This window comes from Aulonocara sp. 'chitande type north' Nkhata Bay, linkage group LG12 (genome assembly GCF_057382095.1).
Source record: "Aulonocara sp. 'chitande type north' Nkhata Bay isolate Kocher_YH1m ecotype deep benthic linkage group LG12, A_spYH_male_GT1.1, whole genome shotgun sequence".
Classification (NCBI taxonomy): Eukaryota; Metazoa; Chordata; class Actinopteri; order Cichliformes; family Cichlidae; genus Aulonocara; species Aulonocara sp. 'chitande type north' Nkhata Bay.
In genome coordinates this window covers 12,527,814-12,544,654 of record NC_141355.1, presented here as the reverse complement: position 1 = coordinate 12,544,654, position 16,841 = coordinate 12,527,814, and the positions used below count along the sequence as shown (strand labels likewise).

Genomic DNA, 16,841 nt, shown 5'->3' with positions numbered 1-16,841 from the left:
GCCCCTCTGTCCCTGCTTGGGACTTATCTTTGGTGCTGGAGGCCCTTTGTTTGAACCCATTGAGTCTGTGGATATTAAATTTCTTTCATATAAGACTGCATTACTTCTCGCTTTGGCTTCGGCAAGGCGAGTGGGTGACCTTCATGCGCTGTCTGTGCATCCCTCCTGCACACAGTTCTCTCCTGATGGCCACAAGGTCGTATTGCGTTCAAATGCTACCTATTTTCCCAAGATCATGCCTGCATCTTATAGCTCTTAGTTTGAGTTGCTGAGCTTTTGCTCCCCTCCTTTTGCATCTGAGAAGCAGAAGAGGATGCATTCTCTTTGTCCAGTGCGTGTGCTACGCACCTACATTGAGCGCACTCAGAATGTGCGTTTATGTGGCCAGCTGTTTGTCTGCTTCGCTAATCCAAATAGAGGTAGAGGTCTGTCTAAACAGAGGCTGTCCCACTGGATTATAGAAGCTATCTCACTGGCATATGGCACCAGAGGTCTTGCTTTGCCCCAGGGGGTGAGAGCTCATTCCACTTCTGGATGACAACCTCATGGGCTCTTTTTAAAGAGGTGCCTGTAGCTGATATTTGTGCGGCAGCTAGTTGGGCATCACTGCACACTTTTGTGCGGTTTTATCGGTTGGACGTTACAGCCCCTTCGGTGGCTCATACTGTTCTTTCTGCTGGGTCTACCGCTCACTAAGGATGTCTTGGTCTGATTCCGGTTCGGTGGCTGCTCTGTGGGGCGTGTATATATGTCCCATACTTATGTGTTGTACCGAGTGAATCGACTGAAAGGGACGAATAGTTATGTCTATAATTTCTGTTCCCTGAAGGAGAGGAACGAGGTACAACACAAGGTGGCCCCACTGAGCAGTTTGGCTCAGTGAAGAGCGGCTATTGAACTGAGGGATGACTGTGATGACAGCGGCTATATGTGCAGGTGGGGCCGTGCGCGTCATCTGCCTTAAAGGTGTGAATAAAGATTTCTTCAGCCAGGACACTCAAGGGCGTGATATCCCATACTTATGTGTTGTACCTTGTTCCTCTCCTTCAGGGAACAGAAGTTATAGACATAACTATTAGTTGTGTAGAACAGGTCCTCGGGATATTCACCTTTTGAAAATGATTTTGATGGGAGTTAGGGTCTTGGATTTAGAAGCAATTGTTCAACAGGTGCACCGAGGCAGATTTGACAGGGTTTTGCCACAGAGTAGTTGTATATCAGTAGTTAGTCCTGGACAACTGGATCAAGCATTCTGATTGGCCCATGAAATTCAGGCTTCTGTTTGATTGGTGGATTTGTTTTTAGCAGATAGGGGGTTCAAACCTGGGCATTTGGAGTCAGTTGATGACTTTAAGAATCATCCTTTCTGACTGGATCATTAAAACTTACAGCATTGATCTTTCTGTAGTGAGTTCTCCCACATTTCAGTGATTTGGTGATTAAAAGAATATGAACTTTTAATATTCATTCAGATGCTTTGTGACTCAAAACTGCTTTCAAACTTCTTCTGTGTTAACATCAGCCTTTAGCAGTTCTGCACTTTTGTTTTCAGGTGAATAATTCTGTATTTTTCATCTCATTAAACATTTTTTTACTTAAATTCAGCATTTATTTCATTTCAGCTCAAAACATTCAGCTATCAGCAATCACACTGCAGTTTCTTCAGAAAATGGATTTTCTAGTTTTCATTAGTGTTACACCCCGGCCTAGGCAACCGGCGTGCAACGTATGAAAATAAAAAGAAAAAAAAAAACACACGAGAAACAAACTAAAGCTCTCCACCAAAATCCCAAAACGAAGGTGTCTCAAACGAAAATATTAACAAACCCATTCACAGCTATTCACAACAGACTATTTATTTACATCAAAACACCAAACTATTTACAACACGGGGGAGATCGCGACCATGACACACTGAAACACAGGGTTTAAATACATAGAAGGAGCAATCAGGGAATGGACCACAGGAGGGAAACACAGCTGGGGCAAATTAGAACTGACGAGACAGGGAAAATGTAAACTGAACACACTAAGATAAGACAGACTTTCAAAGTAAAGCAGGAAACACATTACAGTCACGCCTAAAACAAAACACTGACAACACCGAATCGTAACAGTTCCCCCTACCCAAAAATCAAACATGTAACCCCAAGTGAAATGTTTGATCAAAACCGGATGAAGGCTGGTGGAGGCTGGAGCGGTCCCACGGACCCTCCAGCGAAGACGGATGAAGTCCGGAGCGGTCCCACGGACCCTCCAGCGAAGGCAGACGAAGGCTGGAGCGGTGCCTCGGACCCTCCAGCGAAGACAAACGAAGACTGAAGCGGTGCCTCGGACCCTCCAGCAAAGGCAGACGAAGGCCGGAGCGGTGCCTCGGACCCTCCAGCGAAGGCGGACGAAGGCTGAAGCGGTCCCTCCAACGGACCCTCCAGCGAAGACGGACGAAGGCTGATGAAGGCTGGAGCGGTCCCACTGACCCTCCAGCAGACGACGAAGGCTGGAGCGGTGCCTCGGACCCTCCAGCGAAGACAAACGAAGACTGAAGCGGTGCCTCGGACCCTCCAGCGAAGGCGGATGAAGGCTGGAGCGGTCCCACGAACCCTCCAGCGACGACAAAGGCTGGGGCGGTCCCACGGACCCTCCCCCCAGCGAAGGCGGATGAAGGCAGACGAAGCTGATGGAGGCTGGAGCGGTCCCACTGACCCTCCAGCAGACGACGAAGGCTGGAGCGGTCCCTCGGACCCTCCAGCGAAGGCGGATGAAGGCTGGAGCGGTCCCTCGGAACCTCCAGCGAAGACGGACAGCTGAAGCGAAGGCAGACGAAGATGATGAAGGCTGGAGCGGTCCCACTGACCCTCCAGCAGACGACGAAGGCTGGAGCGGTCCCTCGGACCCTCCAGCGAAGGCGGATGAAGGCTGGAGCGGTCCCACGGACCCTCCAGCGACGACAAAGGCTGGGGCGGTCCCACGGACCCTCCCCCCAGCGAAGGCGGATGAAGGCAGACGAAGCTGATGGAGGCTGGAGCGGTCCCACGGACCCTCCAGCAGACGACGAAGGCTGGTGCGGTCCCCCGGACCCTCCAGCAGAGGCGGATGAAGGCTGGAGCGGTCCCTCGGACGCTCCAGCGAAGGCGGATGAGCAGCCCACCAGCTGCACACACGGACACGCAGCCCACCAGCTGCACACACGGACACGCAGCCCACCAGCTGCAGAAGGCTGGAGCGGTCCCTCGGATCCTCCAGCGAAGGCGGATGAAGGCTGGAGCGGTCCCTCGGATCCTCCAGCGAAGACAGACGAGCAGCTCACCAGCTGCACACACGGACACGCAGTCCACCAGCTGCAGAAGGCTGGAGCGGTCCCTCGGATCCTCCAGCAAAGGCGGATGAAGGCTGGAGCGGTCCCTCGGATCCTCCAGCGAAGACAGACGAGCACTGAAGCGGACCTCGGACCCTCCAGCGATCCCGGACGAGCCCCCATATGTTACACCCCGGCCTAGGCAACCGGGGTGCAACGTAGAAAAACAAAGATAAGGAAAATAAAACCACGAAGGCTCTCCACCAAAATCCCAAAACGAAGGTGTCTCAAACGAAAATATTAACAAACCCATTCACAGCTATTTACAACAGACTATTTATTTACATCAAAACACCAAACTATTTACAACACGGGGGAGATCGCGACCATGACACACTGAAACACAGGGTTTAAATACATAGAAGGAGCAATCAGGGAATGGACCACAGGAGGGAAACACAGCTGGGGCAAATTAGAACTGACGAGACAGGGAAAATGTAAACTGAACACACTAAGATAAGACAGACTTTCAAAGTAAAGCAGGAAACACATTACAGTCACGCCTAAAACAAAACACTGACAACACCGAATCGTAACATTAGCAATTTAGCAACATTGATGGTGGTGGTGGATGTGTCTATGTGTGAGTGAAAGGGAGAGCGAGAGACAGATTTTGTGTTATAACTTTCGTGTTAGACACACGCAAGTGTGAGCACTCGGGCCGTATAGTGTGAGACCCTGCATTGTTCTCTATGAACTTCTAACCCCTGAGAGTCAATCATACAGTTTGAGCAGGAGCTGAATAACGCGATTGAAAAAATCGCACAGTGTATGCCCAGCTTAAGGTAAAAAGAACTGATCCTAGCACTGAACCCTGTTGAACACCATAATTAACCTTAGTGTGTGAAGAGGACTCTCCATTTACAAAAAATAGGACTGTTAAATAACACAGACCACTGTCCACTGTCTGAGGCCATAAGAAGATTGTAACCTTGACTAATGCTTTTTCTGGACTGTACAGTACTGTTTCTGTACAGAAGAGAATGTTTAACAATCTAGTGTTTTACTCTTTGCTGCAGTTGTACATTCTATTCTGTCTTTTAATTTTTGTTTAAAACTTTTTTTGCTAATTTGTGCTTTGTTTTGGTGGTCTGGGAGGTGACACAGGCTACTTCCACACTAATGCGTTTTTGTTTGAAAACGCATAGTTTTCTCTCCGTTTTGGCCTCCCGTCCACACTGAGACAACGTTTTCACTCATGGAAAGTGCTCTATAAAATGCATACATTTGAAAACGTTGCTTTCGTGTCGCAGTGTGGACGCAGACTTTATAAAACGATGACGCATGTCAGTCATATGATGCAGTCATGTGTCCAATTAAACAGAGAAAGCGGAGGGCATTATACAGCAGTTGTTTTGTTTGCTCTCAATTTTGACAGCCCTATTAAAGATTGATATCAGTCTGTACATGCTCCAGATAGCTTTTCTTAAAATTCTTTAATTCTCACTCGCTTTTGCAACTTTGTACTTTTGTGTTACTCGCAGCAACAACTCCTCCTCATTGTTAGTCCATTTAAAAAACTCGGTGGTTTTCCTGTGGGACTGTGTTCCTTGTTCCTGTGTTTCTTGTTCCTTGCGACTGTGGACGTAGCCACAGTCCCAAGGGGATGGGGTTTTGGAGGGATAATAGTCCCATAATAGTCAAACACAAAGGGGCCCGGAGGTAATCCCTGATGAAACCCTACCCCCACCTTGAATCTTTCATTTCTACGTGTGAATTTCAAATTTTTTCTAATTTATACCATTGAGACCTGCTCTTAAAAACTAACATAGATGTAGCACTGTTTTTGTAGATGTTTTAAGAAATATGTGCGCAAAGTTTTTAGAACATGTTTAATTTAGTGGCATCTTGTACAGAACGTGATTTCGCCAAGATGCGATTAGTAGAATCAGTTAGCTAACTGAATTAGTTTCTGTTAGCTAACTAGCATCAGACCCAGTTCTTCATTGTCTGACTAGCTACACTGACATGGGAAAATCCACCTGTTAGCCTTAAGGTTCAGGTTTGTAAAAAACGTTTTGAATAAGGACAATGTGGAAGACAGCCCGTTTGATTCAGGTGACAGGTGGTTTACCGGGCCAACAAGCTAGAGTCAAAAACTCTTATTTTCCTCATCTAGCAGGGTGTTCAAAGCAGCACAATCAGGTGATGCGATAAGTGGTATTTTATGGAATAAAACAATCTTTCTTTTCCCAAGCAGATCCAAACAGTTTACACTAGTGATTAATACATTCACATCACATCACAAACATAACTGTGTTTTTTTTTTACTGAAGCAAAATCAGGAAATACATCAGCATATCTGCAGGAAAAATTGGTTAATATGTGTGGTAGGCGGAATTTCTGTTTCACTGCAACTAGCCAGACAACAGAGAGCCACTGAATGCTTAACAGTCAGAGAAAAGTGAATAGTGTATCCTTAGTTTTAACTTAAAATTCATGGTTGCAGCAAAGGGCAGCACAAAAGTGATCCACTTAAACTGATTTTTAGTTTTAGTGTCCTTTATTTACCCTGAGTTATTGTTTTTGTTAGTAGTTAGCTAACACAAACAGTGTCAGTCTATTACTAGCAACTAACCAACCCGGTGATGTCACATGTTTTAAAACCTTTAAGCACGTATTTCTTGAGTCCAGAGTTATAGTTATGTCAGTTTTTGAGAACAGGATATGTTATAAATTAGCCTTTCTACATGTATTGTCCACTTTCCTTCCATCTGTATCAAGATTTTCATATTTTAAGCACTATGGGGTATAGTCTCCATATAATGGACATAGAAGGAATGCATTAGCCTGACACACTAAGCTAATCGTTATTCGTCACCTTAAAATGTGCCTTAACGTCTCATTTGCCCTTCTCTTGTAGTTCTATGGAGCTCCAGAGTTCTATGAAGTAATGCTAAAGAACCTCAACATAGTGTTCACCACTCTCTTCTCTCTGGAATGTATTCTCAAGATCATTGCTTTTGGGCCATTGGTGGGTAGTCATTATAAAGCAACTCTAAATACTCTTAAAGGTAAAGCACAGCTCCTGATTTTATTTTTTGTTTTTTTGCTTTTTTTCTTCAGAACTACCTAAAGGATGCTTGGAACGTGTTTGACTTTGTGACAGTGTTGGGAAGCATTACTGACATCCTGGTGACGGAAATCAATGTAAGAGCACTTTTTCCCACCCACCTCACTCTCACTTAAATATTTCATGGGATACATAAAAACACTGCAGTTTAGAAAATTAACTGGGGCTTAGCAAGCAAGCTAACTAGCCAGTGGTCAGTCACATGGCAGAGTCGTGACAGAGGCTATATAGCTGGGGAAAAGGAAAGGATTTGAGGTAGTAATGTTTTGATACGATGCAATAATTACAGGACAGGTGTTTTTCTGAATCCACATTAGAGAGTAACCTTCAATGTGTGATATTTGGCTGAGTTATATTTTACAGTGTTTTTGCATATTTTGTGGGTAGTTTCTTTATTTATTCCAGACTTTTCAGTCTACTATAAGTATATCTTTATTATACTATACTATAAGTATATCTCTGTACACATGTGTGTATATGTATCTGCATACGATTATTTGCTGATTGTTATCAGTTTATGCTGTACAATATGACTGTTTGTGTTCTCTTGCCTCTCTTTCCCAACTCTTTCTGTCATTCTACACATTTGTTGTTGATTGTCGTCAATGGTGTTGGCATCCCATGGTCCAAAAACATCACTAGACTACGGTGAGTGGGTTTCTGTAAATAAAACTGTCCTATGATAAAAACATTTTCATGTTGGTGATGTAGGGAAAAGAAACCCTATAAACCTGCAGTTTACATCTTGCTAGCAGTCTAATGAACTTCTAGCAAGATTTAAACTGCATCTTAAGTCAGTAAACTTTATTTTACCCACAATATTTTTTGGATTGTCTTTAGACTTCACAAAAACATATTAGGGGACATCAGTACTTGATAGCCATGGTATCCAGGCTAAGAACATGTAACATACTTTAAATAAATAGTTTTAAATAAATAAACACTGTAAAATTCAAGTTTTTGCAATATGTGTATATATATCCACACACACACACACACATCCATTGAATGTCTCCCTAATTCTGAGTTCTCAAGGTTGGCAAGTATGGGGAATCACCCCATACTTGCTTAATTGGCGCAATTAAATTAACTTTAATGCACATGTAAAAAAAAACAAAAACAAAACCAAAAAACACAGAAATCAATTATTTTTATACAATAATTTAATAGATTCAACATCTTTCTTCAACAGAATTGCAGACTGCACAGATGGTACCCTACCAAAGGAAAAAGTACTATAGCTTACTAGGGTATATATTAGACTTACATTAGCTACATAGAAAAGGATCCTGTTGTAGAAAGTAATATTAAATAAATTCTAACAATTCTAACAACAGCTTATCAAGCTTAAACGTGCTGCTGTTGTTCAGCCCCTGGTTTCCTCTTTCTGGTGCAAAGTGGGCCAAAAACAAACAAGAGAGACGGGAGTCGCGAAAGAAAAACTGATCAGCTGATCATTGATCAGTTTCATGATTGAAGTAGCAACAGGAGAGGGAGGGAGAGAGAAGAGGCGCATACTGCTCCCTAAGGTTATGAGCTGAGTTATGCCATGTCTCTCATTTTGTGAGGTGCTTTTGTGATATTTAATGGATGTGATTACATTTTTTTATTTCTCTCCGATATCCAATTCAGGAATTTAGGTCAGTATCGGACCGATACGTAATATCGGATCGGTCCATCCCTAGTCGTTGATGGTCATGATAATTGCGTATTAATGATCAAGAAACTGATCCCATGAGAAAAAATATTTTCTGCTTCAAATTGATGTCATTTAGGTATCTAAAAATCTTAGACAGGTTTGAATCTCAGTGAAAATGTCGTGAATGTGATAAATAAAAAGGACGTTACCTCGGATTTTTGAATTGATAACATCGGTGGATCTACTAAATACCTTGGACAAGTTTGACTCTGGGTGGCTGTAGCTCCGGTGGTAGAGGAGGTCACCTACAAACTGGAAAATTTGCGGTTCAATCCCAGTCTGCATGCCAAATGTCGTTGGTCAAGATACTAACCCCATGTTGCTCTCCAATGCATCCATTGGAGTATGAATGCCTGTGAATGTTAGATAGTAAGCAATAAGAACCAGCTTAGAAAAAAGTGCTTGGGTGAATGTACAAGTTGTATAAAGTACTTTGAGTGCTCAGAGTAGAAAAGCGCTAAATAAGAACCAGTCAATTTACCATTCACTCCCGGTGACCTTAACCTCAAGATCAGAGAAAGTTTTCTGAAAATCTTGTGAATGTAATAACTTGAGAACAAGGTCACATAAGATTTCAAAATTGGTACCATAGGTGTGTTTACTAGGAGGCTTCCTTTGCTCCTTTGTCAACCAGTCTGTGCACTGTTGTCTAAGGTTATGAGTAAATGGAGCCATCTGGAAAACCTTTGTGCCCCCTTTTAGTGATAATTCTTAAAGCACTGTGATGAACAGCATTTAGCGAAATTGAATGTATTGACCTTGTATGCTTTTGCCACATGTGATTGTTTGTAACCAGCTGACTTCCATAAGTGTGTTTAACATTGAGCAATGATATTTGGTGGGTAAGTGCTCCCTATCTTATCTGTGTCTAACAGGACAGGCTGCTCAACCTGAGCTTTCTGAGGCTCTTTAGAGCTGCTCGACTCATAAAGCTGCTGAGGCAGGGATACACCATCCGCATTTTGCTGTGGACCTTTGTTCAGTCTTTTAAGGTGCTCATAAACAGTACAATGCTTACACATTCTTGACTAGCCCTGATATTCACATTTTCTGTACACTTCCAAAGCCACATACAGCAATTTCCTGCACACACTTCTACACTGCCTAGAAGAACTCAGAGTGGGTATTTAAAATGAAATACGTTTTGTTTCCTGTTGTTGCCTTTAGGCCCTGCCTTATGTTTGTCTACTGATTGCCATGCTGTTCTTTATCTACGCCATCATTGGAATGCAGGTGTGTGATGCTACTCGGTCAGAGAATGTGATATTCATGCAGTAATTTACCATTACAATATTGTGGCCTGAATCCATGTTTCTGCTCTAGGTGTTTGGCAACATTGAGCTGAATGAGGATACAGCTATAAATCACCACAACAACTTCCGCACATTCCTTCAGGCTCTCATGCTACTGTTCAGGTATACATAACTTAAATATATACATTGGTCCATGAGCACATTAAGCAAAGAGTTTTATCACTCAGTTGTAAATGCTGATCGGGTTTGCTGTCATCTCACCAGGCAGTTTGTCAATGTGATAGTGCCTGAAGATGGCTGTTCAATGATTGTCATTCACAGTGGACATAGATGGCCTATTTTACTTGTTTTCAAACCATCTGTCCTCTGGGTCCAAAGTATGAACATTGGTAGTGTCCTTTATCCTTTAGCTCCAGATGTACAGCTGAGTCTTGTTGTGTCGAGGGGGCTCTTATATGTTGACGCCATCCATTTATGGAGTGGCTATTTGGTTGCTCCAACGTAGAGGTCCAAGCGCTCCTCGCTGCACTGCACATAATAAATTGCAAGCTCACAAAAAAGTTTTGTCTCACTCCTATTTCTTCTTATGCATGTTGAAGCTCTACTTGGAACCTTGTTAAAGTCCAACCATCCGGGCACTTGGTTATGGCGTTCCATCTTGCATCCTGCTGTTATGTGCAGGATTGTCTCAGGGGCATCTTTACACAGCCTTCACCTGGGGTCTTGCCTGGTATGGTAGACGTGAGCACGTGGTTTGTTGGGGCCATCTTCCTGATATTTGTTGTCTCATCCTGGACCGTGGTGCTAACACTCACCAGTTCCCGGCCTCCTTCCTTCCATTTAGCATACAGCTTCAGGGTGCTGGACTTGGACTGAAACCCTCCATGAATGATCAGGAGCTTCCTTGTCTTGATGTCAGTGGCCTTCTATGTCCTCCTTTCCCCAGCTTATTGTCCCAGCAGGGTTAATCATGGGCAGGGCGTAAGTGTTGATACCCCAGATCTTGTTCTTACCGTTCAGCTGACTCATCAGGACTTGCCTGACCCTCTGCAAGTACTTGATGGTTGCAGCTTTGCCAGCAGCCTCGTCATGGTTTCCATTTTCCTGTGGGATCCCCAGGTATTTGTAGTGGTCCTTTATGTCTGCATTGTTGCCTAGTTCGATCCCCCTTACTTCTGACTACCTTCCCTCTCTTTGTTATTGTTGGGTCTGTGTTTCCACAAGCCCCGCTAGTTTAGAGACTTATTCATCATGAAGAACACAAGACAATCAATTTACTTGCAAGGGAGGCCTCGTCAGTATCTCAGGAACGCACTTCGTATCCTACCACAAAATGACCCCAAATCCGGCCTCCGCTTGCTGCCTTTTATTGGGAAAACAGTTCAAACAATACACACCACAGCAAAAGCACCTCCCACCGTAAACCCCCCCAATGGTTCTAAGACAAGGCACTATGTGTGTGTATGTGTAAACATCTATATGCATGTGCAAGAACGTGTGTATGTGTATGTGAGAATGTGTGTATGTGTGTGTGTGTATGCATGTGAGAGTGTGTGTGTGTGTGTGTGTGTGTGTGTGTGTGTTTGAGTGAATGTGTGAGAATGTGTCTCTCTGTGTGCGTGACTTCTGTCACGGTTCAAATTTTGAGGAAGAGACATACGACTGAAAGTCCATAGTGGGTCAACACAAATTATTTTATTAAAACACCTATATGTGGTGAAGATAGGCTCTGTAAGGTTCTTTTGATTTGGAAGGAAAAACAAGTGCAGACAGAGTCTTCGGAGGTGTCTAAAAAGTGATTTATTAAACACACACAGTTTACACAGTGTGGGAAGCACTACGGTCTTCGCCTCTCTGCTCGTTACAGAAAGCTTTATAGCCATTATGACGTCAAGACAATTCCTGGACCTCTTCTCAGAACAACAACACTTTCCCAGGCTTGAAACCAGATGTTTCCAATCATCGGTATTTGGCAGCATAAACAATTGTGTACACGAGTGTGCAGTTTTGTGAGAGTGTAGGTCCAGGCCAACGAAAGTTCGGTGTCCTTATCTGACTTGGGCTGCCTGGACCTACAGCTATGCTGGTGCTATGCATGATAGAGTATTATATCTAGAATGTGTTTTATTCTGCGTGCTCTGGAATACAAGGAATACAAGATCACTCAGCAAACACCGTTAGCAGATTTACTAAATGATAAATGATACATGATAATATTGATGATAAACTGATGATAAGTGATGCAGACTAATGAAGTAATGATGAAATAATGACCGTACATGTGAATAATAACACAGTGACAGTAAAATAACATTCCTTGACCTGACAACTCCTCCTCTTGGGCTCGCTTGCGAGGCCAAAACAAATAAACACGTTATAACACTTATCAACCCCAACACCCCCGTTATTTTCCAATTTTCCCACAGTTTCATGATCACTGTTCCCAGGCTCTTTTTACCTTTACTTTAAACTTCGTGATAAGAGTATAAGGTTATGAGTATAAAAGTATGCGATTAACGTACAAAACTATTACGATTCCTTTAATCTCTTAATTATTTTAGACTAGAGCCCTAGCCTATCAGGAGCCTGGAATGAATTGATGCTTGGCGCGTGACGCTCCTCTTCTTTCTTCGTCTCCCCAGGTAGACTGCTGGGGAGAACCGCTGCACAGGGGGAGAGGATTATTCTGCCTCTATGTTCCCCCCCGTGTTACTTTGGGTGGAGCTTATTTCGAGTAAGCTCTCATCCGCCACTGCACATTGAGACCAATGGAACCAGGACTCACCCTTTCCCTTCAACCGAACCGCGCTGGTGGTACGAGCCGTCACCTCGAATGGCCCCGTCCACCTCGGATCTCTCCACTTTCGCTTAATGACCTTCAGCCACACAGCCTTGGCGTCGGGGACGGACCTGTCCACCGCATTCACCCCCACTCCAACCTGTTGTGTGAAACTAGACACAAGAGCTTTTAATTCTTTCCAACATTCCGCATGCTTTCTGTTACTTTTTATACTCTCTTCCGCCAGGACTGTTGTCCAAGGACCTGGAAACTGTCGTCCTGTCAACAGCTCATATGGTGTGAAACCTGTGGATTGATTAACACAGCATCTTATTATCATCAATGCAATTGGCAGGGCTGCAACCCAATTTAGCCCCGTCTGAGCAGAAATTTTAGCTATTTTGTTTTTCAGGTTTAGATTCATTCTTTCCACCTTCCCCTGGGACTGAGGATGATACAACGTCCCAAATCGGTGCTGCAACCCCAGCTTCTGTTCTACTTCTGCCAAATCTTTATTTTTAAAATGAGTTCCATTGTCTGACCTAATTCTTTTGGGAAAACCATGCCGGGGGATGTAATGATTGATTAAATACTTAATCACACTTTTTGCATCCTCCCTCTTTGTTGGCCACGCTTCGGGCCACCCCGTCAGAGCATCCACACTTACCAGCAAATACCGGACTCCTCCCGGTCCCACGTCGATCATGTCAGTGAAATCAATGACAATCTCTTCCCCTGGTCTTTCTGGAATGGGGAACTTACCTGCCTCTGGTTTAATCACTGGCTTTGGATCGTGCCTCCCACAGATCAGGCACGTCCTAGCTTTTTCCTTAATCATATCCCTCAAAAAGGGATGCCACCAATGGCACAGATGTCTCTCCATCTGGGCCACACCCACATGGCCAAGCCCATTTGCTTCTGCAATCTTCTGTTCCGCTAGGTTGGCAGTCAACACCGGTCGTCCGTCAGGTCCTCGCCAGAGATCTCCTTCTTCCCATGCTCCTCGACTCTTCCAGACCCCCTTCTCTTCCGGGGCCGCCTCCTCTTGGGCCTTCCTGGCCTCCTCCAACATGTTGACTCCTACTTCTTCCTCCACACTTATTTGTACCATCTGCCGTAGTGCTTTATAGCCTGCTGCCTCTTTCGCAGCTCGATCGGCTTCCTGATTTCCTCTGGCCACCATGCCAGTCCCCGAGGAGTGACCTTTACACTTTATGATACTCACCTCCTCTGGGTCTCCCCACTGAGACCTATACAAGAACGTTACACATTCTCTCTAAAACAATCTCCTGCCAACCTGTAAGCTTGTGTAAAAACATCAGTCAGCAGTTACATGTTAAGCTCATTTAACTCCCAGCTCCACCTGGAACCTGTATCCTGGAAAACAAATCTGTTAAATCAAACATCTTATTTACAACCAACTATAGATCATGAAAGTGATAAAGTATTCAGCACAACAGACAAGTATCATGTTCAGGATTTCCCAAATCATTACATCACTATTATTGCCGCAATTTATTTTATCCCGAATTTAATCAGTGACTTCCCTTAAGCAATGTCACTCCACTTGTTTTATCCCTATAAGCGCCATATTAAACTGTTCCATAGAAACTGCATCTCTTATTTGTTTTCTCATGTCACTTGTCTGTTTTCTACTGAATCCTCCGCATGCACTCTCAACCAAAGCAAAACAAACATTAGCAAACCACATTTGACCATCTCGGGTTAGGCGTCAGCCATCCACATTCCAGAGGTCCTGTAAAAACATTTCCTGTAAAAAGAATCACACTGTTTTCAAGACCGGATGTGTCTCCCCACAGTTTAATAGCATCACCCACTCATAACCTATAAACACAGTTTCCTCACACATAAGCCCAGAAATCCTGTAGTAGGAAAACATTATTAGAAAACATTAACCACTTGTCCAGTTATAAACCACATATTCAAAGCACATCAAGCACTGTCATGCTGTAGAGAAGAAAATGCAAATGTTAACGCTGCGCAGGTGTGTACACACTTTCTCACAGTTATCTCTGTGAGCAACCCAACACAAACCCCTGAACAACCACCCTAGTAGATTCACAAACACAGAAAGTAGCATTAAAAGTTAAATCGTCATGCAACCTCAGATGTCGCTGTCATCTTTCTGCTCCTGTAAAAAGAAACACACATAAATTCATCCACCCTTTTGTCCTATCTAGGTGGAGGTTAACCTTGAGTCGTGGTCAAGTCTTGTCAGCTTTTACCAGTCAGTCCGTTTGTTTTATTTCCAGTCTTTCATCCATTCATTCATTCATTCATCCATTCTTTCTTTGCTGATAGTGGAAACCATCGCCGCATTTAGATTTCCGCCCTCAGCAAAATGAGCTCATTCATTTTTTATTTTCCATAGGAAAATAGTTCCTTATGTTTTGGACTGGATTGAATCGCTACAATCCTTTTAGACAGGGACTTACGACCTGATCAGATCCCCACAGGTAGCTTTCTCCTCAGCCAGTTGTAATCTGGAAAGCCCACCTTATATTTGCTCTTCCCGAGAATTTGTCAGCGCTGTTATTCACTGTTGCAGGCCTGCTTAGAACAAAAATGAGAAAAAAGAGAGCTGATTATTAGCTCATGAAAACACAAAACAAAATCACCTGACAGGTTTTCTCTAAGTGCACTGTTACAAAAATAATGGGCCCCTCTCAGACATGTCCATGTTTCCTAAAACTCCCTCTATTAAAAACAAAAACAACAACAACCCGAACCTCACTGACAGAATCAACCCATCACCACAACCTCAACAACCTTAAACACACAAATATTGGCACCGCAGTCCTGACACTCCCAGGTCAACTCACATAATTTCACCTCCTCAATACACCGAAAGTCTTGTTAAAACCACACAATTTGCACACAACAATCACCCCCTTTGTGCACTTTAACATACCTAGGTTCAACATAAGACATAACCCCCTTACGACAACATATAATCACTAAACTATAAATTTCCTATCCAAATCTGCACTCCTCTTCTGTCTGCTATGCTTAAAACTACTTTAATCACTTTTCTTTGTTCATAACTCACTCCCTTTGTCATATAGCTTCTTTGAGTTATTCCTCAACTTCAAACCCAAATGTATTTTATTAAACATTCACACCATTCTATCACTCATACAAACAGCAAGCTGTTCTTCATTGCGTATGTTTGTGTTCTTAGCCAGGTTTAATCAATGTCTATGCATTAATCATTATGAGCTTGTCCTTGTAAGGTTAATGCATTTTCTGCTTCTGTATGTGAATTTGCATATGTTGCTTTTGCAGTGTTTCAGACTCCTGCACATTTTTCCACTTAAGCCGTCAGTTTTCTTTCCCAAATTTGCTAACCCAAATTTTAAGTTCCCACCTTATTAACAGCATTCCTGGTCCTCAGCCAGAAGTTAGGGCCCACTTGTCAGGTTTATGGAGACATGGCGCTGTGAACAATTCAACCAGAAACTTGCCTTAACATACAGTGGGGCAAAAAAGTATTTAGTCAGCCACTGATTGTGCAAGTTCCCCCACTTAAAATGATGACAGAGGTCAGTAATTTGCACCAGAGGTACACTTCAACTGTGAGAGACAGAATGTGAAAAAAAAAAATCCATGAATCCACATGGTAGGATTTGTAAAGAATTTATTCATAAATCAGGGTGGAAAATAAGTATTTGGTCAATAACAAAAATACAACTCAATACTTTGTAACATAACCTTTGTTGGCAATAACAGAGGTCAAACGTTTACTATAGGTCTTTACCAGGTTTGCACACACAGTAGCTGGTATTTTGGCCCATTCCTCCATGCAGATCTTCTCGAGAGCAGTGATGTTTTGGGGCTGTCGCCGAGCAACACGGACTTTCAACTCCCGCCACAGATTTTCTATGGGGTTGAGGTCTGGAGACTGGCTAGGCCACTCCAGGACTTTCAAATGCTTCTTACGGAGCCACTCCTTTGTTGCCCGGGCGGTGTGTTTTGGATCATTGTCATGTTGGAAGACCCAGCCTCGTTTCATCTTCAAAGTTCTCACTGATGGAAGGAGGTTTTGGCTCAAAATCTCACGATACATGGCCCCATTCATTCTGTCCTTAACACGGATCAGTCGTCCTGTCCCCTTGGCAGAAAAACAGCCCCATAGCATGATGTTTCCACCCCCATGCTTCACAGTAGGTATGGTGTTCTTGGGATGCAACTCAGTATTCTTCTTCCTCCAAACACGACGAGTTGAGTTTATACCAAAAAGTTCTACTTTGGTTTCATCTGACCACATGACATTCTCCCAATCCTCTGCTGTATCATCCATGTGCTCTCTGGCAAACTTCAGACGGGCCTGGACATGCACTGGCTTCAGCAGCGGAACACGTCTGGCACTGCGGGATTTGATTCCCTGCCGTTGTAGTGTGTTACTGATGGTGACCTTTGTTACTTTGGTCCCAGCTCTCTGCAGGTCATTCACCAGGTCCCCCCGTGTGGTTCTGGGATCTTTGCTCACCGTTCTCATGATCATTTTGACCCCACGGGATGAGATCTTCTGATGATTGCTCCCACAGTTGATTTTTTTCACACCAAGCTGCTTGCCTATTGTAGATTCACTCTTCCCAGTCTGGTGCAGGTCTACAATACTTTTCCTGGTGTCCTTCGAAAGCTCTTTGGTCTTGGCCATG

The 16,841-nt window shown here is 43.7% G+C and overlaps 1 protein-coding gene across 1 annotated transcript in view; it reads left to right on the top strand.

Annotated features, from left to right (window-relative positions):
- LOC147317005 (voltage-dependent N-type calcium channel subunit alpha-1B-like) overlaps window positions 1–16,841 on the top strand; it is a 337,402-nt gene that overhangs the window by 226,358 nt on the left and 94,203 nt on the right. Inside the window, exons 31-36 of the mRNA XM_086313576.1 lie at window positions 6,219–6,329; window positions 6,422–6,505; window positions 7,071–7,076; window positions 9,003–9,119; window positions 9,295–9,360; window positions 9,451–9,542. Of these exons, the coding sequence (XP_086169702.1) occupies window positions 6,219–6,329; window positions 6,422–6,505; window positions 7,071–7,076; window positions 9,003–9,119; window positions 9,295–9,360; window positions 9,451–9,542 (476 nt within the window). The remainder of the gene's footprint in view (window positions 1–6,218; window positions 6,330–6,421; window positions 6,506–7,070; window positions 7,077–9,002; window positions 9,120–9,294; window positions 9,361–9,450; window positions 9,543–16,841) is intronic.